Source organism: Emydura macquarii, unplaced genomic scaffold, assembly GCF_026122565.2.
Source record: "Emydura macquarii macquarii isolate MOO-44397 ecotype Brisbane River unplaced genomic scaffold, CSIRO-AGI_Emac_v2 contig_2473, whole genome shotgun sequence".
Taxonomy (NCBI): domain Eukaryota; kingdom Metazoa; phylum Chordata; order Testudines; family Chelidae; genus Emydura; species Emydura macquarii.
Genome location: NW_027132610.1, coordinates 13,239,389 through 13,258,195, shown reverse-complemented (window position 1 = coordinate 13,258,195; position 18,807 = coordinate 13,239,389). Strand labels below are relative to the sequence as shown.

Sequence of the window (18,807 nt, the reverse complement as noted above, 5' to 3'; positions counted from 1 at the left end):
ACATTAAACCTAAATCCAGGAAAGATGGTCGTTATCTGCAACTCTTATATACTTTTTGCAACCTTAATGGTCTTTGAATGTTTTTTGTGTAATTATTATTATACTAAGAATATACCAGTATTTGAGGGTTACAAAAAAGATACTAACAACAGAATATAATAAAATCCTGGGTGGATTAAAGGTATTGGTGCTATTGGCCCATGTCTTCAACCCCAGCTCCTGAAGTAATAGGATTAGAATGGAAGATTCTGATATAATGTTTTTAAAAAAGTAAATTTCTAGCCCTTGTGGTTGCAAAAAGCTTGAAAATGTTAACCAAGCATAACTGATACAGTGATGGCTGCCTGACTCTGCACAGGGCCAGAAACAAAACCTCAGAGTTGTGAACTGTTCCATGCATCTTACTGATGTGTTAACTATACCCAGAGTAATGGATGGGGCCCTATCTACACCACACCAATAGAGGAATCTGTGTAGTATTAAGAAAGAATGCACTGGGCCCAACCCACCTTTCTCCCAACCAGATACACCCTGTTTGATGGGCTAAGTACTGGGAGCCCCACTAGTGCACTCCTGTACTCCAGAAGGGTATTGGGGGACCATTATTGATATACTATCATTCCTGGGGGGACAGTGTGCCTTGTGTTTCTGCTCCTGCTTTCCTCTCTCCAAGGTGGGGAGCAAGGACAAGATTTAGGGACAAAGCCTGAGATGCCAGATTACCTTAGTCAAACGCTGCCTACAAGGCCTAAACATGAAGAACTACAAAGCTTTAATTCCTTCTGCTAAGAAAGTATGGAAAATAACTATTAAGATGACTTACATTACCATTAATAAATCACATTCTATTAACATTGAAAAAAATATTCCAAATATTCTCCTCAGTTTCAACCAGCCAGTATCACTTTAGAAATTGAACATTGTCACTGTCCACTCCCAATGTACTCTAAATATTCAGGGCTAGTCATTTTCCATGTATTTGGAGGGAAACAAAGAGGTGGGAATTGCTGGAATGCTTGGAAGAAGCCAGACCTAATTGGCCCTCCTCCTCTCATCTGATAGGAAACCACTATCATCATTGGTTTACCCTCCCACTTTGGCTTGCTTCCATCACTGCTTGATCCAATCTCATCTCTCAAGCAGTGAAGAAGTAGTACAAGAATTCCTGGCATAACGTTCACAGTACTTCTACTCATATGCTTATAAATGTGTGGGAACGAGAGTAGTGTTGGACTGGCAACATAAGGCATACAGGTATCATTATCTGACATCTGTACGTAAAAAATAGGGTGCTATTATTGTTCCATTTAGCTGAAACCTTAATTTTTTTAATTATCCAGGGCTGTATTTATTTTTCTATTGTCCTTACTTTTTTTAACCTTTTATTATATATTAGACTATATTTCCAATCTGTTTTTCTTAAACCCTCAATTTTTCTTTTTTCTTTTCTTTTTTCTGTGAACCCTGTGTGTAGTGAATCTGATTTGGTATCAGAATGGTAGCATTTTACATCCACTTTGTACAGGTGGAAATTACTTCACAAGGTTCGAAGCCCTGGAGAACCAGCCCTACAATTAATATCAGTATCAGATTGTGGATACTGGGTAGTGAGCCCAAATTCAACAAGCGAACAAGAATTCTGCAATAGTGACCAAACATTCTTTGTATCAAAGACCAATACACTTTGTCTTATTCTGCTTTGAGTTTCCTAACCAAATACTCTGGACTCTGTGTGGAGATGACTTTGTTGAACCAGAACTGTGCAGCAGCTGTGCTGGATGGAACTGTCTCTGATCTGTGGCTGCTTGGTTCTGCTGCACTGGAGCAAGACCTGTTAGTGAGATGGACTGCAGCAGACAGGCTGAGGGAAGCTGCTTCCTAGCATCCAATTCACCACAACCAATTCTAACTGGATTCATGACAGAGGTTTAGATGTTTTGTGAACAGTAGTTCTGGGTCCCAAGAAGTCAGGCAATTAATAATTGGGATTTTGGAGTCAACCGTTCCATCCTCAACACTGCTGGGGTTTTGCTAACTTCACTGTATTATGTAAACGGATATTTATCTTGCTTTTCCAAATAAAAAGTATATGTGGTTTCCTATTCCCAAAGATTCCTGAGCATTGGCAAGTAGGGAATAAACATGTATAAAGGTGACCTGGGAATATACATTTTGAGATTTTAAACTCTGAAAGTGGACAAATTTTAGACAGTGGCTCATTTATTTATTATAAATGTGAAACCTAGACATCATCTGAATTGGGCCCATATCCTCCGCTCCCTCTGCTTACTTTCAATTAAGGTCCTAAAGAAAGTTCTTCCACTTCTGTTCTCTTTCAGCTATTCCTCTAACTCTTTCTGCTTTCGTAAACCAGCCTCTTGCTTTTACAGATTGTCCTCCACCCCATTTTTCAGGGCTGACCCCAGAACCTGAAGACTAGAACTTTAATCATCTGCTGTCCCACACCCCCACTCCAAGTGTAACCTTTCTGCCAGGTGTCATTAGCAGTAGTAAGGGCCAGATTCAGATGATGTCTAATGCATGTCTTTAAAATAAATAAAATGAGCCCCTACTTAAAACTTTTTCAGACCCAAAATCTCTTTCCCAGGCCAGTCTGGCTCTGGGGGTTGTTTCTTCACTTTTTTATTCATGTCAGGCTTCATATTGAAGAGTGGGTCCCAGCTTCAGTCCCTACCTGTTCTGGTCCACTGCATTGTTTGTCCACTCCAACACACCCTCCAAGGACCTTGATACCCTTATAGGAAAATCACTGTGTTTGGATTATGCACCCACCATAGTGTTCCAGTTCCTTAAGAAAAAAGGACTTATAATGGGAGAACCATTCTTAAGGAAACCCTTGGAAAACCAGGACCTATAGCAGGTCAGGCTCACCCTGAGAAAAGCTGCGATTGAAAAAATTGTACAGTAACAACTCAAGGTGTTTGTGGTAACTGGAGGCTGCCAAATAGTTCATGGGGAGCAGACACATCTTGCAGTTCAGAGACAACAAAGATCCCAGCACCGACTCAAGATCCACATCCAGAGTTAGGTCTGAGACTTCCTGGAATACTCTACTTGTAAAACTGAATCTTTAAAATGCCTCAAAGAGCACAGAGTAAAGGACAGGCACACCTTTGTACAGAACAGAGTAAATAAACAAGTAGATGATAAAAAATGTCATTTTTCATCCTTAGAGACAGGCTTTAAATATCACTGAAAAATTAACGGGGGAAGTCTGCAACTGAAATAATTACCTTTCTATTGTACCACATCCGGGCACATGGTTTTCCATGGAAAGAACGTTACTGAAATGGTTCATCTCTGTGGTTGGCCATCCCAAACATACTATTAAATTTTAGGGATGAAAATATTGATGAATATGTTGGTTTTGGTTTGAAAACCATATATTTGATCTATAGGACTCCAAAGGCTGAGATTTTTGAAAGATAAAAACAGGTTATTTAAAGTACAATCCCTTGGAGCTAGTGCCGGACTATTACATGTCTTCAGGTGCTTTTTCTGGTACTTTGTCCCATGCAGTCTTAGTGTCTCAGGTAATAGTGCTTGGACTGCTTGTTTTGGAAGAATGTGGCAGTCTTATAGATCTCACTGTTAGAAGGATTGTACTGATATACAGCAGCCTAAGTTTATAGATCCTTAATTACAAACTATTAGCTTCAATTATTTCTCCTTGTAGAATGCCAAACAAATTCCTCTCCCTTCCTTGTCATTTATATTCTTCAAAATATTGGTAGATGGTTTTCACGTTACAGTCACTGTCAAGTTATACACATTTAAATCTAATCCTGCAACCACTTAAGCATGTGCTTGACTTGATGTCAATGGGATTACTCATGTGCTTAAAGCGAAGCACATGTCTAAATGTTTGCAGGACTGTCACATGCTGTAATTAATCATGTGCTTATGTGTTCAAAGGTCTGGAGTCTTGCATCTTTTAATATAACGGTTTGTCTACATGAGAAAGTTGCATCAGTTTAAATCTGTTTTTAAATTGCTATAGAATGCAAACACCTGTGTGGGCACTCTTAATATTGCTTTAAGAGTGTCTTATCTTTGTTTACCTTAAACCTATTCCTAACTGACTTAAGCTAAACCAAAATAAACACACTCAAACTGAAATCAGAGTGTCCACATTGGGATTTGTACCATTTCACTAAATCGGTTTAACTGATAAAATCAATACAACTTTTTTGTATAGACAAAGCCCTAAATCAATCATTCTTCCTTACGAATGTGTTGTTTTTATGTACTTTCCTCCAACATTCCTACTTCCATTAGTGTTGAAGTGACCACAAATAAATACAGCATTCTAAGTGAGATCTCACCACACTCATATAGAGAGGGGCTATAACTGCTCCAGTGCACTTCGTGAACATTGCCCAAAATTATTTTGACTTTCGATATCATGTTGAATTGCAAGCTCATATTTGCTTTTCTGTACAGTCACTCCAACATTTGCATCTACTATGTTTAATTTATCCACTAATTCTGTAATTTTGTCTCTAAAGCCATCAACATAATATGGCACAATTTCATTTTTGTAAACCATTTTACAGTTCCACAGCTTCTCCAAGAAACTATTTTCAAAATCTATTTATACCTGAACTGCAAGATAGAAGTTTTGAAATGTTCTCATCTCTATAAAAGTCTCATAAGAAGTGTATTTTTAATTATAAGTAAATAATATTTGCTTGGTTTATGTGAAATTCCCCAAATGGCATCTCTTGGATGCAATATCTAAAATCCAAGTCTTTCCTCAAGAAAAGGTACCAGGAAGGGATCTTTTCCTTGCAACTCTTAAAATGCTGGCTTTGCAGACCCTTGGGTTATGATCCTGATTAAACTTAAAGCACAATGGGAAAAATCCCGTTTAGTTAATCAGGAGAATAAATGAAAACTTCAGAACTGCCAAATATTGACATTAGTTAGTTATTTGGAATTTCAGTTTGATTCATTGATTTATTGTATAAAACATTTATTCGCTGCTTACAAAATTTATACTTTTGAACTAGCAATGTATTTTAAATACAAAGACATTTTCTATTTAAGAAAACAAACCTCTCTTGTTGACAGATAAGATACAGAAAAATATAAGTGATATCTGATAAGGCTTTATTATAAAAAACTTGAAGAATCCTATGGGATAAAATCACTCAGTTTCTGCAGAAGCTGTACCTCTGAAGAGGGGAAACTTTTTTTAAAAAATCTGGAAACAATTTTGTAGTATTGAAAAAAGATTGAAAAAAATTACTGAAATTTAAATCTGCTATGTATCAAAGAAAGAAATATAGTGAAAAAACCAATGTGAAGCACTTTTTTTAAATTGCATGGTTTGAGAAATCTGCCACTCAAGACAGCATCACAGCTGTGACATACAGAACTAGGCTATGGGGAACAAAGACTATAATCAAGCACAGATCTTGTCAAAAATAACACATCTTCATCCTTTTTATGGGAAAATATACTGCATCCAGAATGAGGATGCCTGTTTCATGCAACGTGCAAGTCATTATATATTACCAATTTTCCAGGGGAAAAAAATGTAAGTACCTGAAGAACCATTTTTGTTTTATGTAAATAAAAAGGAAAATACAACATTCAAAATTAACCTAGTTTTGAGTCTAATAAAATGGGTGTTATTAGGGCAGATGAAGAAAAAAATACGACAGTGATATACCGAAAATACAGAGAAAAGAAAACAATTTTAAAATCAGATGATGCACTATCCCTATAGAAGTTCCTTAAAGCTTAAAATGTATTTTTCACAGAGATTCAACATTCCTTTGGGGGAATGGACTTGATTGCATATCCTTCAGATTCTAAAAGGCTGCCCATATGAAATGAATTATCCATGACAAGTATCTTCAGACATTTGTAATGTGATATTTCATGTAAATTTAGACCATACCTTGGACATGAGCCACTGGCAATGTTAAGTTTATTCAGGAGCTCAGATAAGAAAAAAAATTCTGACATCCTTGCTAATCTGTAGTCGTTAACATGGAATTTCTAACATAAAGAGCATAAAAGCATCTAATTTGCTGTAGCAAATGAAAGGAAAACAAACTTTGCATTTCCCTTTCCTTTTTCAAAGTCTAAAGTTACCCTGTTCTATGCAAACAAAATCTTACTTTACAAAGGTTTCTAGATCATCATTTGTCTTTTGAAAGACACACACGGCAAACTTCCACAAGTGATCTGGAGAATGTCATACATTTTGAACATTTTAATTAAAGATTTGCTCATGTTATTAAAAAAAGCCATAGTTACAACACAATTCTTTTTTAACACACACAAGACATACAGTGTTTCCAATCTGTATTTCTCAATTCATCTTATGGACAAGGGTAGGTACCATTATCCTCATTTTATAGATAAATCAGTGGCAGCATTAAGACCGGAACTCAAATCTCCTGACTCCCAGTTTTGTGGCATACACAGTAAACCACACCATCTCCCTATATGCAGTTTCTCAAAGTCTCTCTCCCCTTAGCCAATATTTTAAACTATTTTCTTTATTCTCATATTCTATAATATTTATTTAGCATACTTTTTTGACAGCCAGTTTTAAAATTAAACAAAAAAGCAAGTCTATACAATTACTTTATATAAAGTATTGGGACTGTGAGCCTGGTGGCTTGGTGTACTATTTGATGTTATACAGCGTATTTGGACTATGCTTGTTAGATTAATTACAGAAGAAATACCAGCTTGATAAAGAAGAGGAGAGAAGAAAGTGAATTGCACCACTACATTTAAATCCCCTGTTGACCAATTCATGCCATTCTGTCAGAAGGCAACAATGCAATTTTACAACACTGTCCCAGAATTGCCTAGTGGCAATGGGGTTCAAGTTCTCCTTCATAGGAAGGCAAAGGAAACAATCCTTAAATGTTCAGAAATGTCGTATTTGGGAAAGACACAGTAAAATCTCCTCTTTATGTGGGTGAATGGGTAGAGGGAAGAAAGCTTGTTTATACAAAACATTAAGATTCTTGATAAAACAGAAACTGAATAAATAATTCTAGGGTTTTTTTGTTTTTGTTTTTTTTACTGTGTACAGGCTTTTACATCTTTAAAAGCTTGACAATTATACATTTGGAATCATTAAATAACTTTTCTAAAATTCATAAAAATATCAAATTGATTTAACTGCATTTGTTATATAGCTTCACTAAGATGTCTAAAGAAAAAGCACTGCAGAAAGAGCTTAAATTTCACACTCTTCCTTTCAATCAATATTTGAGGCAAAGTTTCATCTCCAGGGCCCTTAATGGCAGGAATTCCTGGAGCCAGCAAATGAGTAATGTTAAACCTATGATTAGATGATGAGGCCATCAAAGACACTAGACCCTAATGCTACATTCCACTTTATTCCTGTGAATTGCAGTAAAACCAAAGACTAAGGGAGAAGGCACTGTAAGTTATTCCTTCCCTCAAGTAAAGGCTTCAAAAGCTGTTAAAAAAAAAAAGCAGCATGACATGAAACGCAAAGGCCTTAATGGATCTTACGGAATTTCCCTTGAACCCAGGACTTACCCATTAGGTAACAAATTTTTCAAGTGCCCTGCAGGAGAAGGTTTGAAGTTCAAACCCCACTGAGGATTCCTGCCAGTGATGTATTTTTCTTTAACTTCTCCCTAACCAATATCCATCTTGGCTAAAAGAAAAACAGGATCTAATGATTTCCTTATGGGTACAGGCTTGAAGAAATGCAACCTACGGACTGACAAACAGCAGGTAAGTAGGAAAAAAAGCTAAATTCAGTTGTAAATATTACTAATTTTCAGCTCTCTGTGATTTTGACCAGTCTTCACTTAAGCTGGCACTAGAAACTCAATGTTTAGGCATATTTCAAATATGCACAGTGCAATCTACACTACAAACTAAGAGCAAGGGCATGCTTAGTAACAGTGCTGCATACATAGAGGCACCTCATTTTACACACTACTCTATATGAATTGAATTGCAGTTTAGGTATTTGTGTGTACGTGTTTGTTTAATAATATGAAATGATTAAATCTTCAGAGAAAATTTAGAAGCTGTGTGGGACTGAGGATCTATTAGGGCCATACATATTTGCTGTAGAAAACTAATGAAATCAAAGAATATTTGTTGATTCTTGAATAATAGCTGTCATCTTGTTTAAAAAAAAAAAAAAAAAAAAAAAAAAAAATGGTTTTTGTACAAAATTTAGCCAGTAACACATTTTAAATGTAATTAAAAATTGGGGTGAATTATCAAAACACTAGGAGAAGTTATTTCAGTTTCAAAATATTTTTTAATGATTTTATATTATTGTTTTTTTCATCTTTTCATTTCTTACAGAAAAACTCAATTATGTTAAATAATTTGAATGTCTGATACTGGTAAAAAATGGAAAATATAAAAATCCAAACAGCTTAGGGCTGATCATTAATTACCATTTTACCCAGCTTTTCAAATATTGACTGAAAGCTATCATCAAATGTGCAATAATTTATATCATATATCCTAGAGGTGTTAGTTAATGTCACCACATAATAAAGTTCTGAAAATAACTAATTCAGGAAGAAGTTTAATGTGAAATTATGACAAAAATTCTGCACTCTCTTAACATTCTAAATCAGTATATGTTTGAATAAAGTACATATGCATGTACATAACAGGAAAGAATATAATATATATGCATATATCTTTTATAAGTAATTGTATACAAAAGATTACTTTGCATATCAACATGTATGTACTGCTGCTCTACAGCATTTACCAAGTAATGATACTTTACATAAAGGTGTGGGATATAGCATTTGTATTTGCATCATATTCAAATAGAAAGAATGAAAGAAAAAAATAAGCAAGAATACCCAACTCTCAAAATTCAGTATGTCACTGTGTGAAGAAACTAATACAATTAAAACCAAAAAATGTCTTACCTGTGAACAAAGCAGCATAACAAGTTCAACCACAGAAGTACTCGACTTCATACAAACAAGGCCTGCAATAAACAATAAAAACTGAATTTAAAAGGTTGTTTATATTAAGCTGTCAAATCTCTGTGGTTTTATACATTCCATAAAATTGAATTTTTTCCTTAAAACCTATGTAACATGTATTTTGAATCATTCACATTTACTGAAACAAGTTTGAAGTATAAACAAACATAAGAACATTTGATTCAGATACATATAAATGTACAGAAAGCAGCACAGAATTGTTTGGAATCACCATTGTCATATGCAGGTCAGAGTTTTTTATTCAATCACATTTTGTATTTAAAATAAGTCTTTGCAGGGTTAGCACAGCTCACTAACTAGTAGAAGGCAATCTAACCCAAGAAAACTTTATCTAGAAATATACACAACAATCTTGGGGGGTTGAACCTACATCAACTTATGTATATTAATAACTTTAGAACACACACGGGTCTTTGCATGACCAGACTCTCGTTTAGTAACTAGTTCTGGAAACTTCCCCATCATATAGTTGAAAATATAAGAAGTTTAGTTAAGGAAAATATCACCATTATAGATGTCATTTGTTCAATCTGCTTCTGATACAAAACAATTAACTACAAACTTCCACTAAAATGCCTTAATATAATTAAATATTACTTTATTTCCCACAAAATATGGGCTGAAAATGAAAAGGAGAAATAAATTCTTAGTTACGCTGTCAGTAAAAATAAAATCAACACTTAAAATGATAAACAAATTTTGTCATCTGTAATCCTTAGATCAATCATTTATAAATTAAAGCAACATTACCATAGTTAAACATACAGAACTTTATACTTAACTTTGAATAATTATTACAATATAATGTGTTTGTTCACATTTGCAGCTTCAGAACTATAGATTTCCTTTTGTAGAGAGTTAGTGTCATGTCTATGCATGTAAGAGATACATTTTAAATAGCAGATCGGTTCACATGGGGTACAAGTATAAATTTATTTTGTTAATTTTAAATATGGTAGATTTCAAATTTTAAAATTAAAGAGGGTATACGTTAACCCTAATGGGTTGGGTCATAAACACTTCCTAGGATGTAGAATAAAAATATCAAATGTAGAAAAAGTTTCTTCATAGCATTCCATTACTAAATGGAAAATTGAAAAGCAAATCCACTTATTTTAAGTAGGTTTCAACAAATAGCGGTTAGAGACAAAAGCACTCCTACACAATAGTGTGTATATTTATTTCAAGTAATGAATAAATACCCTTTTGTGCCCACTTTGCTAACAACCATCCTTATTGTAGTGTAAAACAGAACAAGTGTAAGAAGCCACTAGTATTTCATTCCATCAGTTCTATGAGCCCACAGTTAACTAATGAAATGAGACAATTTAGGGAGACAATTGCTATAATTGATCAGCTATTCTTATGCTCAAGTGGTAGAGGATCAAAAAGATTAATGGGACACTTTTCACCTGCAGGCTCTCTCAATTATTTGAAACCTGACAAAGAAAAACTAGAGGAAAACCAAACTATACAGCTAAATCAACACAATTAGCATGGATATTCTGAATATTTCAAGACAGAATATACTGTTTGAACTTATATAAATCCACCTTAGGTTCCATGGAATTCAAAATTCTATTTTCTGCCACACATACATATTTCCTTTCAAAATTAAAATATTTGACTTACAGTGTGTGATTTAGGTAAAATAAATTATAAAAAAATCCTGCTAAAGTAATTTTCTCAACTTCTTAAACCATTAATTGTCCTTTAAAAGGAGAACAAATGTTTCCAATCATCATGTACAATCAAGTAGAATAAAGACAAGATAGCAAAATTAGATACATAATTACATCTTTGACAATGATTCCTCTATTTACCCTTTGATACATTTTCAAAAAATTAACATAAGGAATTATGTGGAAAATATTTTGTACACTGAACCAATATGCCCAATGAACATTTCTCTGTTTGTTTCATTACATTAGAAATGTCTAAAGTCCAAAGGCACATATGCAGAGCTCACACTGACATGAACAAAGTTTGGTGTGTGGAACAAAAGTAGAATGTGACTCCTAGTGACAGAAAGAAAAATTATTATTCATTATTTCTATTATGCTAGTAAATGGGGATCAGACTCCCTTTGTAGTAGGCACTGTGCACACAGTAAAACAATACCTGCCTGAAGGAACTTACAATCCACATCAATGCAAATGTAGCTATTAGTAATATAAAAGGTTACCATAATTTATGAAACTTTGAAAAATTCTGCTTTGGCTTAGTAAAGCAAGGCTCCATATTTAACTTCATAGCATTTATCTGCTTGTCTGGATGTAACATGATAACGTTGGAATACAACATCTGATCAATTCAAAAATTTCAGGGAATGTTCTAAGTATCAATAGACAGAACCCTACTGATTTTGGTGAAAAACAGAAAAAACAGACGGGGGAAATGAAGGACACAGAGCCCCTGACATCTGGTTAGCACACCAAACAGCTTTAACCAGGTCTCTAATTGTCTATAGATCAAAGAACCAGTTCATGACAACCATTAAACACCTTTCAAAATGACATTACCCCCACCACCCCATCACATCCCACTGGATTTTAAAATGTTGACACCCTGAATGACTTATCTCCCAGACAGGGAAAAAAAGAAGTTATTTAACAAATTACAAATTATAAACCTTTAACCATTTACACATGAAAACAGAAATGAGGGGGAGGGGTAAGACGGTGGCTCACAGGGAACTTGGGGCGGGGTAGGGAGTGGAGGGATGCCAGGAGCCTCTGGTGCATGCAGTGGCTTTGGCCTACTGAATAGGAAGGCCACTTGTCTGATTTTGAACTGGAGAGTCCTCTTATTGGATGCTTTGTCCCATCTGGTACTGAAACAAAACGGTATGTGGTTTTGTCCTGAATTGGACATAGAATGCTATTTTGAAGAGCGCACTGGAGAGACACGGCACGAACCATGTGTGCAAGATCATGCCAGTAGGGGTGGGGTGGCACGCTCTTCAAAATGGCACCCTTCTGTGCCACATGACCTCACATGCACCATGTATGCGCAATCAAACCAGCAGGGGTGGTCCATGCCGATGGAAGTGGGCCCATGCCATTCCCGGAATAGAACAATGTTCCAGAAATGCTTGAGTAGCCACACTACTACTGAAGCAACCCTCTAGATACAGGTTGGCTAAGACAAACAGTCACAAAGGAAAAAGGAAGGGGATGCACAGAGCCCCTGCCATATGGCAGAGGGGGAACTGGTGGGGCGCACAGAGACCCTGCCATGAGGGCAGGGAGAAAAGGCATATGGCAGAGGAGAGAATGGGAGGCACAGAGAACCACTGGCATTGACAGGAGAATGGGGAAGCCCCATATGGGAGGAACAGGAGAATTGGGGACATATAGAGCCCTGGCATGAGGGCGGGGGTGGAGAGTGGCATTGCAGGGAGTTCCTGAAATAGAAAGGGATGGGAGGGTGGCACACAGGGAGCTTGTGAAGGAAAACTGAAGGATGCAAGGAGTCCCTGCCATGTGCAATGAGTTTGGCCAACAAAAGCAATCAAGTGTGCAACCCCCGCTAGCTGGTATAGCGCCCAGAGGCCCATGTGAGATATAGACCCCACTGTGCTAGGTACCCTACAAATACACAGGCAACACACATTTCCTCCCCTGAAGGACTTATGAGCTAAATAGGAAGGCCAAGGTGGGAGAAAGGAAATCTTACCCCATTTTAAAAATAGGGAAGTAAGGCACAAAGTGGTGGAGTGACTTCCCCAAAGGTCATTCTATGCCACAGATAGGACATAGATTCTGTTCCTATCTCCTTAGTCCCAGTCTTGTGCCTGAATTGCTATCTTATCCTTCATCATTCTTATTTCAAAGTGATTTTTAGAAATCATTAAATTGGGTACAGATTGCTACAGTAAATTAGAGGTTAACAAGCACTGCAAAACTGTAGCTTTTATTATTGTGGAAAACACATATCTATTGTGTTCTCCTTCCCGAGCCCCACCCCTCCCAAATAGCTCTAGTGATAAAATTTGTTGTAATTTGAAAGCAAGAATGTTGTCTGTGTTTTTCAGCTTTAGATGGGATCTCCGTATGCAATCTGTATCAAATGCTATTTAAAAAGCTAACATTATTAAAATACAAGTAGATATTTCCTGCATACATCAAGGTTAAAAAGGTCACTGTTCAACTGAATGGACTACATGCTGTCTATATTTGCTCCTCTTAGTACTTTCCTTCATGGTCTATTCTCAGTTCATCAAATATAACCATCAAAATTCAGTAGTTTGATGGCAACAATGAGTCCAAATGTATGGATGCAGTAACTAGGGGCATCAAGTGCATGACCTTAGCTAATCTGTAATAAATGATGTATGGCTGGTAATTAGTTGGAAATGCTCTGGTTTTTCAGTGCTTTTCAGCTGTCTCTTAATATACTCTATTTCTTTTTCCTATCACTGTGATTTATTAATGCATAAAAAGATTAATTTCAACGTTACTATTTTAACCTATATCTATGGCATCAATACAATCACAGCTTCAACACTTTAAACTCACTATGCTGAACTAGTTGATCTGTATGACTTTCTTTTTTTGACCAAATACAAAGGAGGTTGATAAAATCATTTTTTTTTTTTTAAAATGCTCATGAAATAAGATCGTGGTTTTGAACTTCTTTTTATTATTATTAATACAATGTGTGTAGGAGTCTAACTGAAATACCATCACTATTTCGTCTGGTCTTTATCAAGGTTTGTCTGCATTTCCTTTCAATTATTTTACTTTGGGTTAACTTAAAACCTTATTGAACTGGAATCAATTGTAATATTAGAATAAAAAAATGTTTTATATCCTTTATGGAGCTTAGAAAAACTCAATCAGATCATTAGAAACTGCAGATATCTTTAACTCAATTACAGTTTCTAATTAACTGAACAAGTCTCAGGTATGTTTATGCAGAAAGTGAGAGAGCAGCTTACTTATTTTAGATTTAATTCACATAAAAAACTGCATTCTCATCCCCCGCACACCATACACTCAAAATTTAAGAGGCTCTATATAGAATATAAGCACATGTGAAGAAACAAAACTATATTAGTGTTATTTGCATTATTTTGTTACCACATGGGAAGTGCATGAGAAAAAGTATATTTGGAAATGAACAACATTGTCTTACAACTCAAACACTGAAAAAGAATTTGAATCGGTTACACCTTTTACTTTCCACTTCTAACTTCTTATAACCAGGCTATTTTTTATGTCTGTTCCACTCACACAGAGTCCTCTGTGTTCCTGTAACAAACCTAAATTCCCTTAGTTTATCCATAGGGATTGCTGTTGAGTATCACAAGAATTCCCTTCCACAAGAGCTGAGTATTTTGTCTCCAACACAAGTCCCACAGTCCCTGCTGGCCTGTGTATCCAGGGATGGAATGGAAACCAAACCTGGATCTCTCTACCTGATACAGGATAGATAATTACCATTATCCAATTGCATCCCACCTTTCTATTGTATTTTATAAGTGTTTATTAGAGATGGTTCACCAAAGTGATGAGATCCAGATTAGGTTTAGACTGAGGGGTCGTATTGTTGACTGGATCAGGATTAGTTTGGGGTTCAACAACATCAAATCTATTAAAAATGTATTGTGAGATTTTGGTCAAAAATGGCAAAGTTTCAAAATTAGCTGTTCCTGTAAAATTTCTTCCATCTGGGGCCAAAATCTTTCTTGAGGGATTCTGGCCACATCCAAAGTAGAGGAAGAATCTCTCAAAGTGTGTGGAGATTTCTGGGACTCATATTTTAAGAGCACTATTGTGAGCATTGATAGGTCATGTAAATAACACAAATTGCCTCAAATCGTCGGTTCAATTTGGGTGACATTGTAAAAAACAGATCCTAATTCTCATCTTACAGAAAAAAAGCATGGGGATTTGTACCTTTGCTGATTAGAGATTCAAATACTCTTTCTAAAAATAAAAACACTTATGTATCTTTATACTCTGGTTTCTAAAGGGAACCTAAAGTAGAAACATAAGATATACAAAATAGTAACAGAATGGCAAAAACACTGTAACACAGTGATTATGGGAAGCTGATTTAGTACAACACACATAAAATTTACTATTACAAATTATAGGGTTTCACACTATCTCGTGAGCTTTAATGATGCAAATATTACAGAAATTGGTGCCACATTACTCTTAAGAATTCAACCTTCCACGAACATTTTTGTCCAAGATACACATTAGTGTTAATGGAAGTCATATATAAATTTCCATACATCCAATGGAGAGGAAAACACTTAATCCATTTAAAAAAAAAAAAACCACCAAAATTTAATTAACAACATTGCAAAAAAAAATCTCAAACATCATCCATTTTGTCATTTCCCATATCTGGTAATTCTTCAGTAAGACATCAGTTACTGATTTTCTTAATGTGTTTGCATTTCTGTTTCTCTCTTCTAGTAAAAATAGTAACTCCCGGCACTTTTGAAAATATTTTGCAGTGATAGTGTGTATTAATTTGTTTGTTTTCTCCAGCTGACAAAATGGGGGAAGATCTTCAGCTGGTGTAAATTGACATAGCTCAATCAAGAATCTATTAACATAACACCCATTAGCACCAATGGTACAAAAAACAATTTCTCCTTTTCTTTGGGAGAATAGCACCCCGAAAGTTAGTCTTAAGGCACCAATTTTGATATCAACTGAAGTGAATGGGACCACTTTTTGAGCAAGATGCTACTCAATATGAGTAAAGGTATCAGAATCTGGCACCAAATTATTAACAGCAGAGCAACTAAATTCATGTGTCTCAATCTACTCTAAAGTCCTCTTTTAGCACATCTACACCAGCATGAAAAAAAAAAACCCCAATGATCACACCTCAATGTCATCTCATATTCACCACAATTCTGTGTTGCCCAATCTTGCTGTCTTCCTTGTTATGTTGCTCCTATTACATTTTCTCTTATCCAGACAGTTTTCTTTGCCCACTGTTGATCTAGCATTTATGGTCAGAGTTCAAACTGACAGACAAGTCGTGGGACCAGCCCAGCTGCAAGTAGTTAGCGTAGCACAGTGCTGAAGTCCTCATGCAGTTTTATAGATTCATAATTTTTTTAAGACCAGAAAGATCATTATGATTCCTGCACAATACAGACCACAGAAATTTACTCAGTAACTCCTGTATCTAGCCCCATAACTTGTGGATGAACTAGTCACCAAATCTTATCTTTTAAAAAGATATCCACATTTGATTAAAAACTCAGTAATGGAGAATTTACCACACCCCTAATAATTTACTCTAATGGTAAATTAGTCTCAGTTAAAAATCTGGGTCTTATTTCCACTTTGAACTTTATTGGCCTTATCTTATAGCCACTGGATCGTGTTCCCTCCACACATCCAACCCACAAATGGTACCTTGAAAAAAAACAAAAAAACCAAAAAACAAATGATAGTTATTTTGAAATACTTATTTTTTGTGTTTCAATTTCCTTTTTTTCAATGACAGTAACAGTACTGACATTGTTATGAGCTCTTCACAGACCTGCATCGACATCACTTTGCCATCCTACATAGTTGTCTCCATGGATGGTTGAAATTATTTTGCCCTCATTTATTTATTTATTATTTGTGATTTGCCATTACAAAAAAGTCTCCATAGACCAGAGGTTCCCAACCTGTTTTTTGCTGAGCCCTCTTTAGAGACTCATGATACATATGCTTCCCTCAGCAAAGGGGAAAAAAGAGACTTAGAAGTGCTGAGTTAAGAGTCCATGTGAAGGGGAAGGTAAAGGGAAAATCTGCATGCAACCAGCACATGCGTGGAGGAGGCTCATGTGCCCCATTCAAACCCCAGCTGCCCAGAGTGGCAATTGATGCATGGTGGCTCTGTAGCCTTCCTGTGTGCATGTATGCGAGCCAGGTGCAAGGCCTTTGCTGTGGGGCCAGGATGCCTGCATGGCTCCACAATGGCGGGGGAGAGGCGGGAGGAAAGGGTGAATGTGAGATAGAGAGGGCAGGTGAGAGTGATGTAGGGTTGCCACTTTTCTAATGGTTGATAACTAGACTCCTGAGGCCCCGCCCCTTCCCCCCAAGGCCCAGCCCCTGCTCCACCCTTTCCCCCCAAGGCCCGCCTTCTGCTCCGCTCCTTCCCCCCAGATTAAAAATAATAGATATGCCTGATAAAATGGCATCCGGATACACAAGCCAAAACCCAGACTATCCAGGTGAAAACCAGACAGGTGGCAACCCTACAGTGGTTTCCAGGGGAACTAGCTGGCAGCAATAGGATGGCACAATCTGGGTAACAGTAACAAGGCCCCAGGGGGCAGGGATCCTGATTCCAGCCTCCTCCCACTCACCCTGTCCCAGGGCACACAGGGGTCAGGGTTGGACCAGCACACACTGGCTACCCTGAAGAAAAAATTCTTAAGCAGTCATGTCCTCGTGATTTCATTGCACATCCCAAGGGGCTGTGCCCCATAGTTTGAAAACTTATGCCATAGACAAATACCACAATTAGTTTTGAACAAATGGCCCACACCAATCAATGAAAAAAAGTGTAAAGATTATACAAAGTACTGTGTATGCTTAGCAGTTAGCCAGGCCTTCTCTGATCAGTAAATTCAAGTTTTCTCTGGATGTGGTTCCTTGAATCTAGGCTGCATCTAAATGTTGATGCTTCTTCCTCCACACCATTTATAAAAATCAAACATTTTCCCCCATCTAGATAGCAATAACTTTTATTACCAATCTTGGTTACTGTCAACCTTGATTATTGCAACTTCCTCCTTTATGGTCTTTCTGCCACCCATGTCTTGACACACCTCCACTTGCTTCTAAAATATGGATGCTAATATTTTCTTCCCCATATCTTAATCCAGTCATGACACTGTTAATGATACCAGTTTCAACTCCCTTTTTGAAAACATCTCACACAACTGTTTCCTAAAGTGTAACTATCCTGTTCATAAACCTTTTGAACTTATTAGTGGCCAATCACTTTCTGAAATCCCAATGGTTCTTTTCGAACTCCCTCACTTTATTTTCTTTATACCCCCTTTTTGTGTTTTGCGTGAAAACAGATTGCTTTTAGAACAGGGAACATTACAGTATAGATAAATTACCAAAGAGTCTAACAATTTCGGCTTTTGTAAAATAATCATGTTAAATCTGGCTAATGCTATGTTCATTAAAAGAAAGATGTGAGCAAGCCCATACACTGGTGATGCTTGGAAAGAAGTTTTTCTGTGAAGCTCTCTCTCCAGGAATCAAAATACAGAAACACAAATGTCAACATGGACTAATCTATTTTTAATTTATTTGGACAGGATAGTTTTGGCTCTGTCTATTGTGAATGTTCCCCAAGTGTCTAACAGCCTTTCATCTACACAAAATTTTCAATTCTTGGTAAGGCAAAATGTTGCTCTCCTCCAATGAATCCAGAGTGAAACTGTTTCACCATGTCATTTGAGAAGGAGTGGGGGAAAATACTTATGCACAAAGGAAGGAACAAAAGCAAAGCCACCTTATTTTACAGAAGATATTATGATTAGGTTAAGTCAAGTCAGAATAACTATAGAAGGTTACTGACTCAACAACAGCTAAGATCAGAAATCAGCATAATGTCCATAGGGCCAAAAGGAAGCTTCTACAAGGTCTTCAAGTCTAAATTGAAACTACAGATTAGGACAAACTCCAGGACAGAGATCTGGGTCTTATAAGAACCTTTAAGAAACTAATGATCATTTGGGAAGCCAGTGAAAAAACAACTACCTTCTAATGCACTGTTTCTCAATTAAATTTGGCCACGG

At 36.4% G+C, this 18,807-nt stretch overlaps 1 protein-coding gene across 9 annotated transcripts in view; it reads right to left on the bottom strand.

Moving 5' to 3' along the window:
• Positions 1 to 18,807, bottom strand: part of NBEA (neurobeachin) — a 748,678-nt gene that overhangs the window by 366,842 nt on the left and 363,029 nt on the right. For all 9 annotated transcript variants that reach the window (XM_067562991.1, XM_067562985.1, XM_067562986.1 and 6 more), the window contains one exon: positions 8,937 to 8,998. In XM_067562991.1, the coding sequence (XP_067419092.1) occupies positions 8,937 to 8,998 (62 nt within the window). The remainder of the gene's footprint in view (positions 1 to 8,936; positions 8,999 to 18,807) is intronic.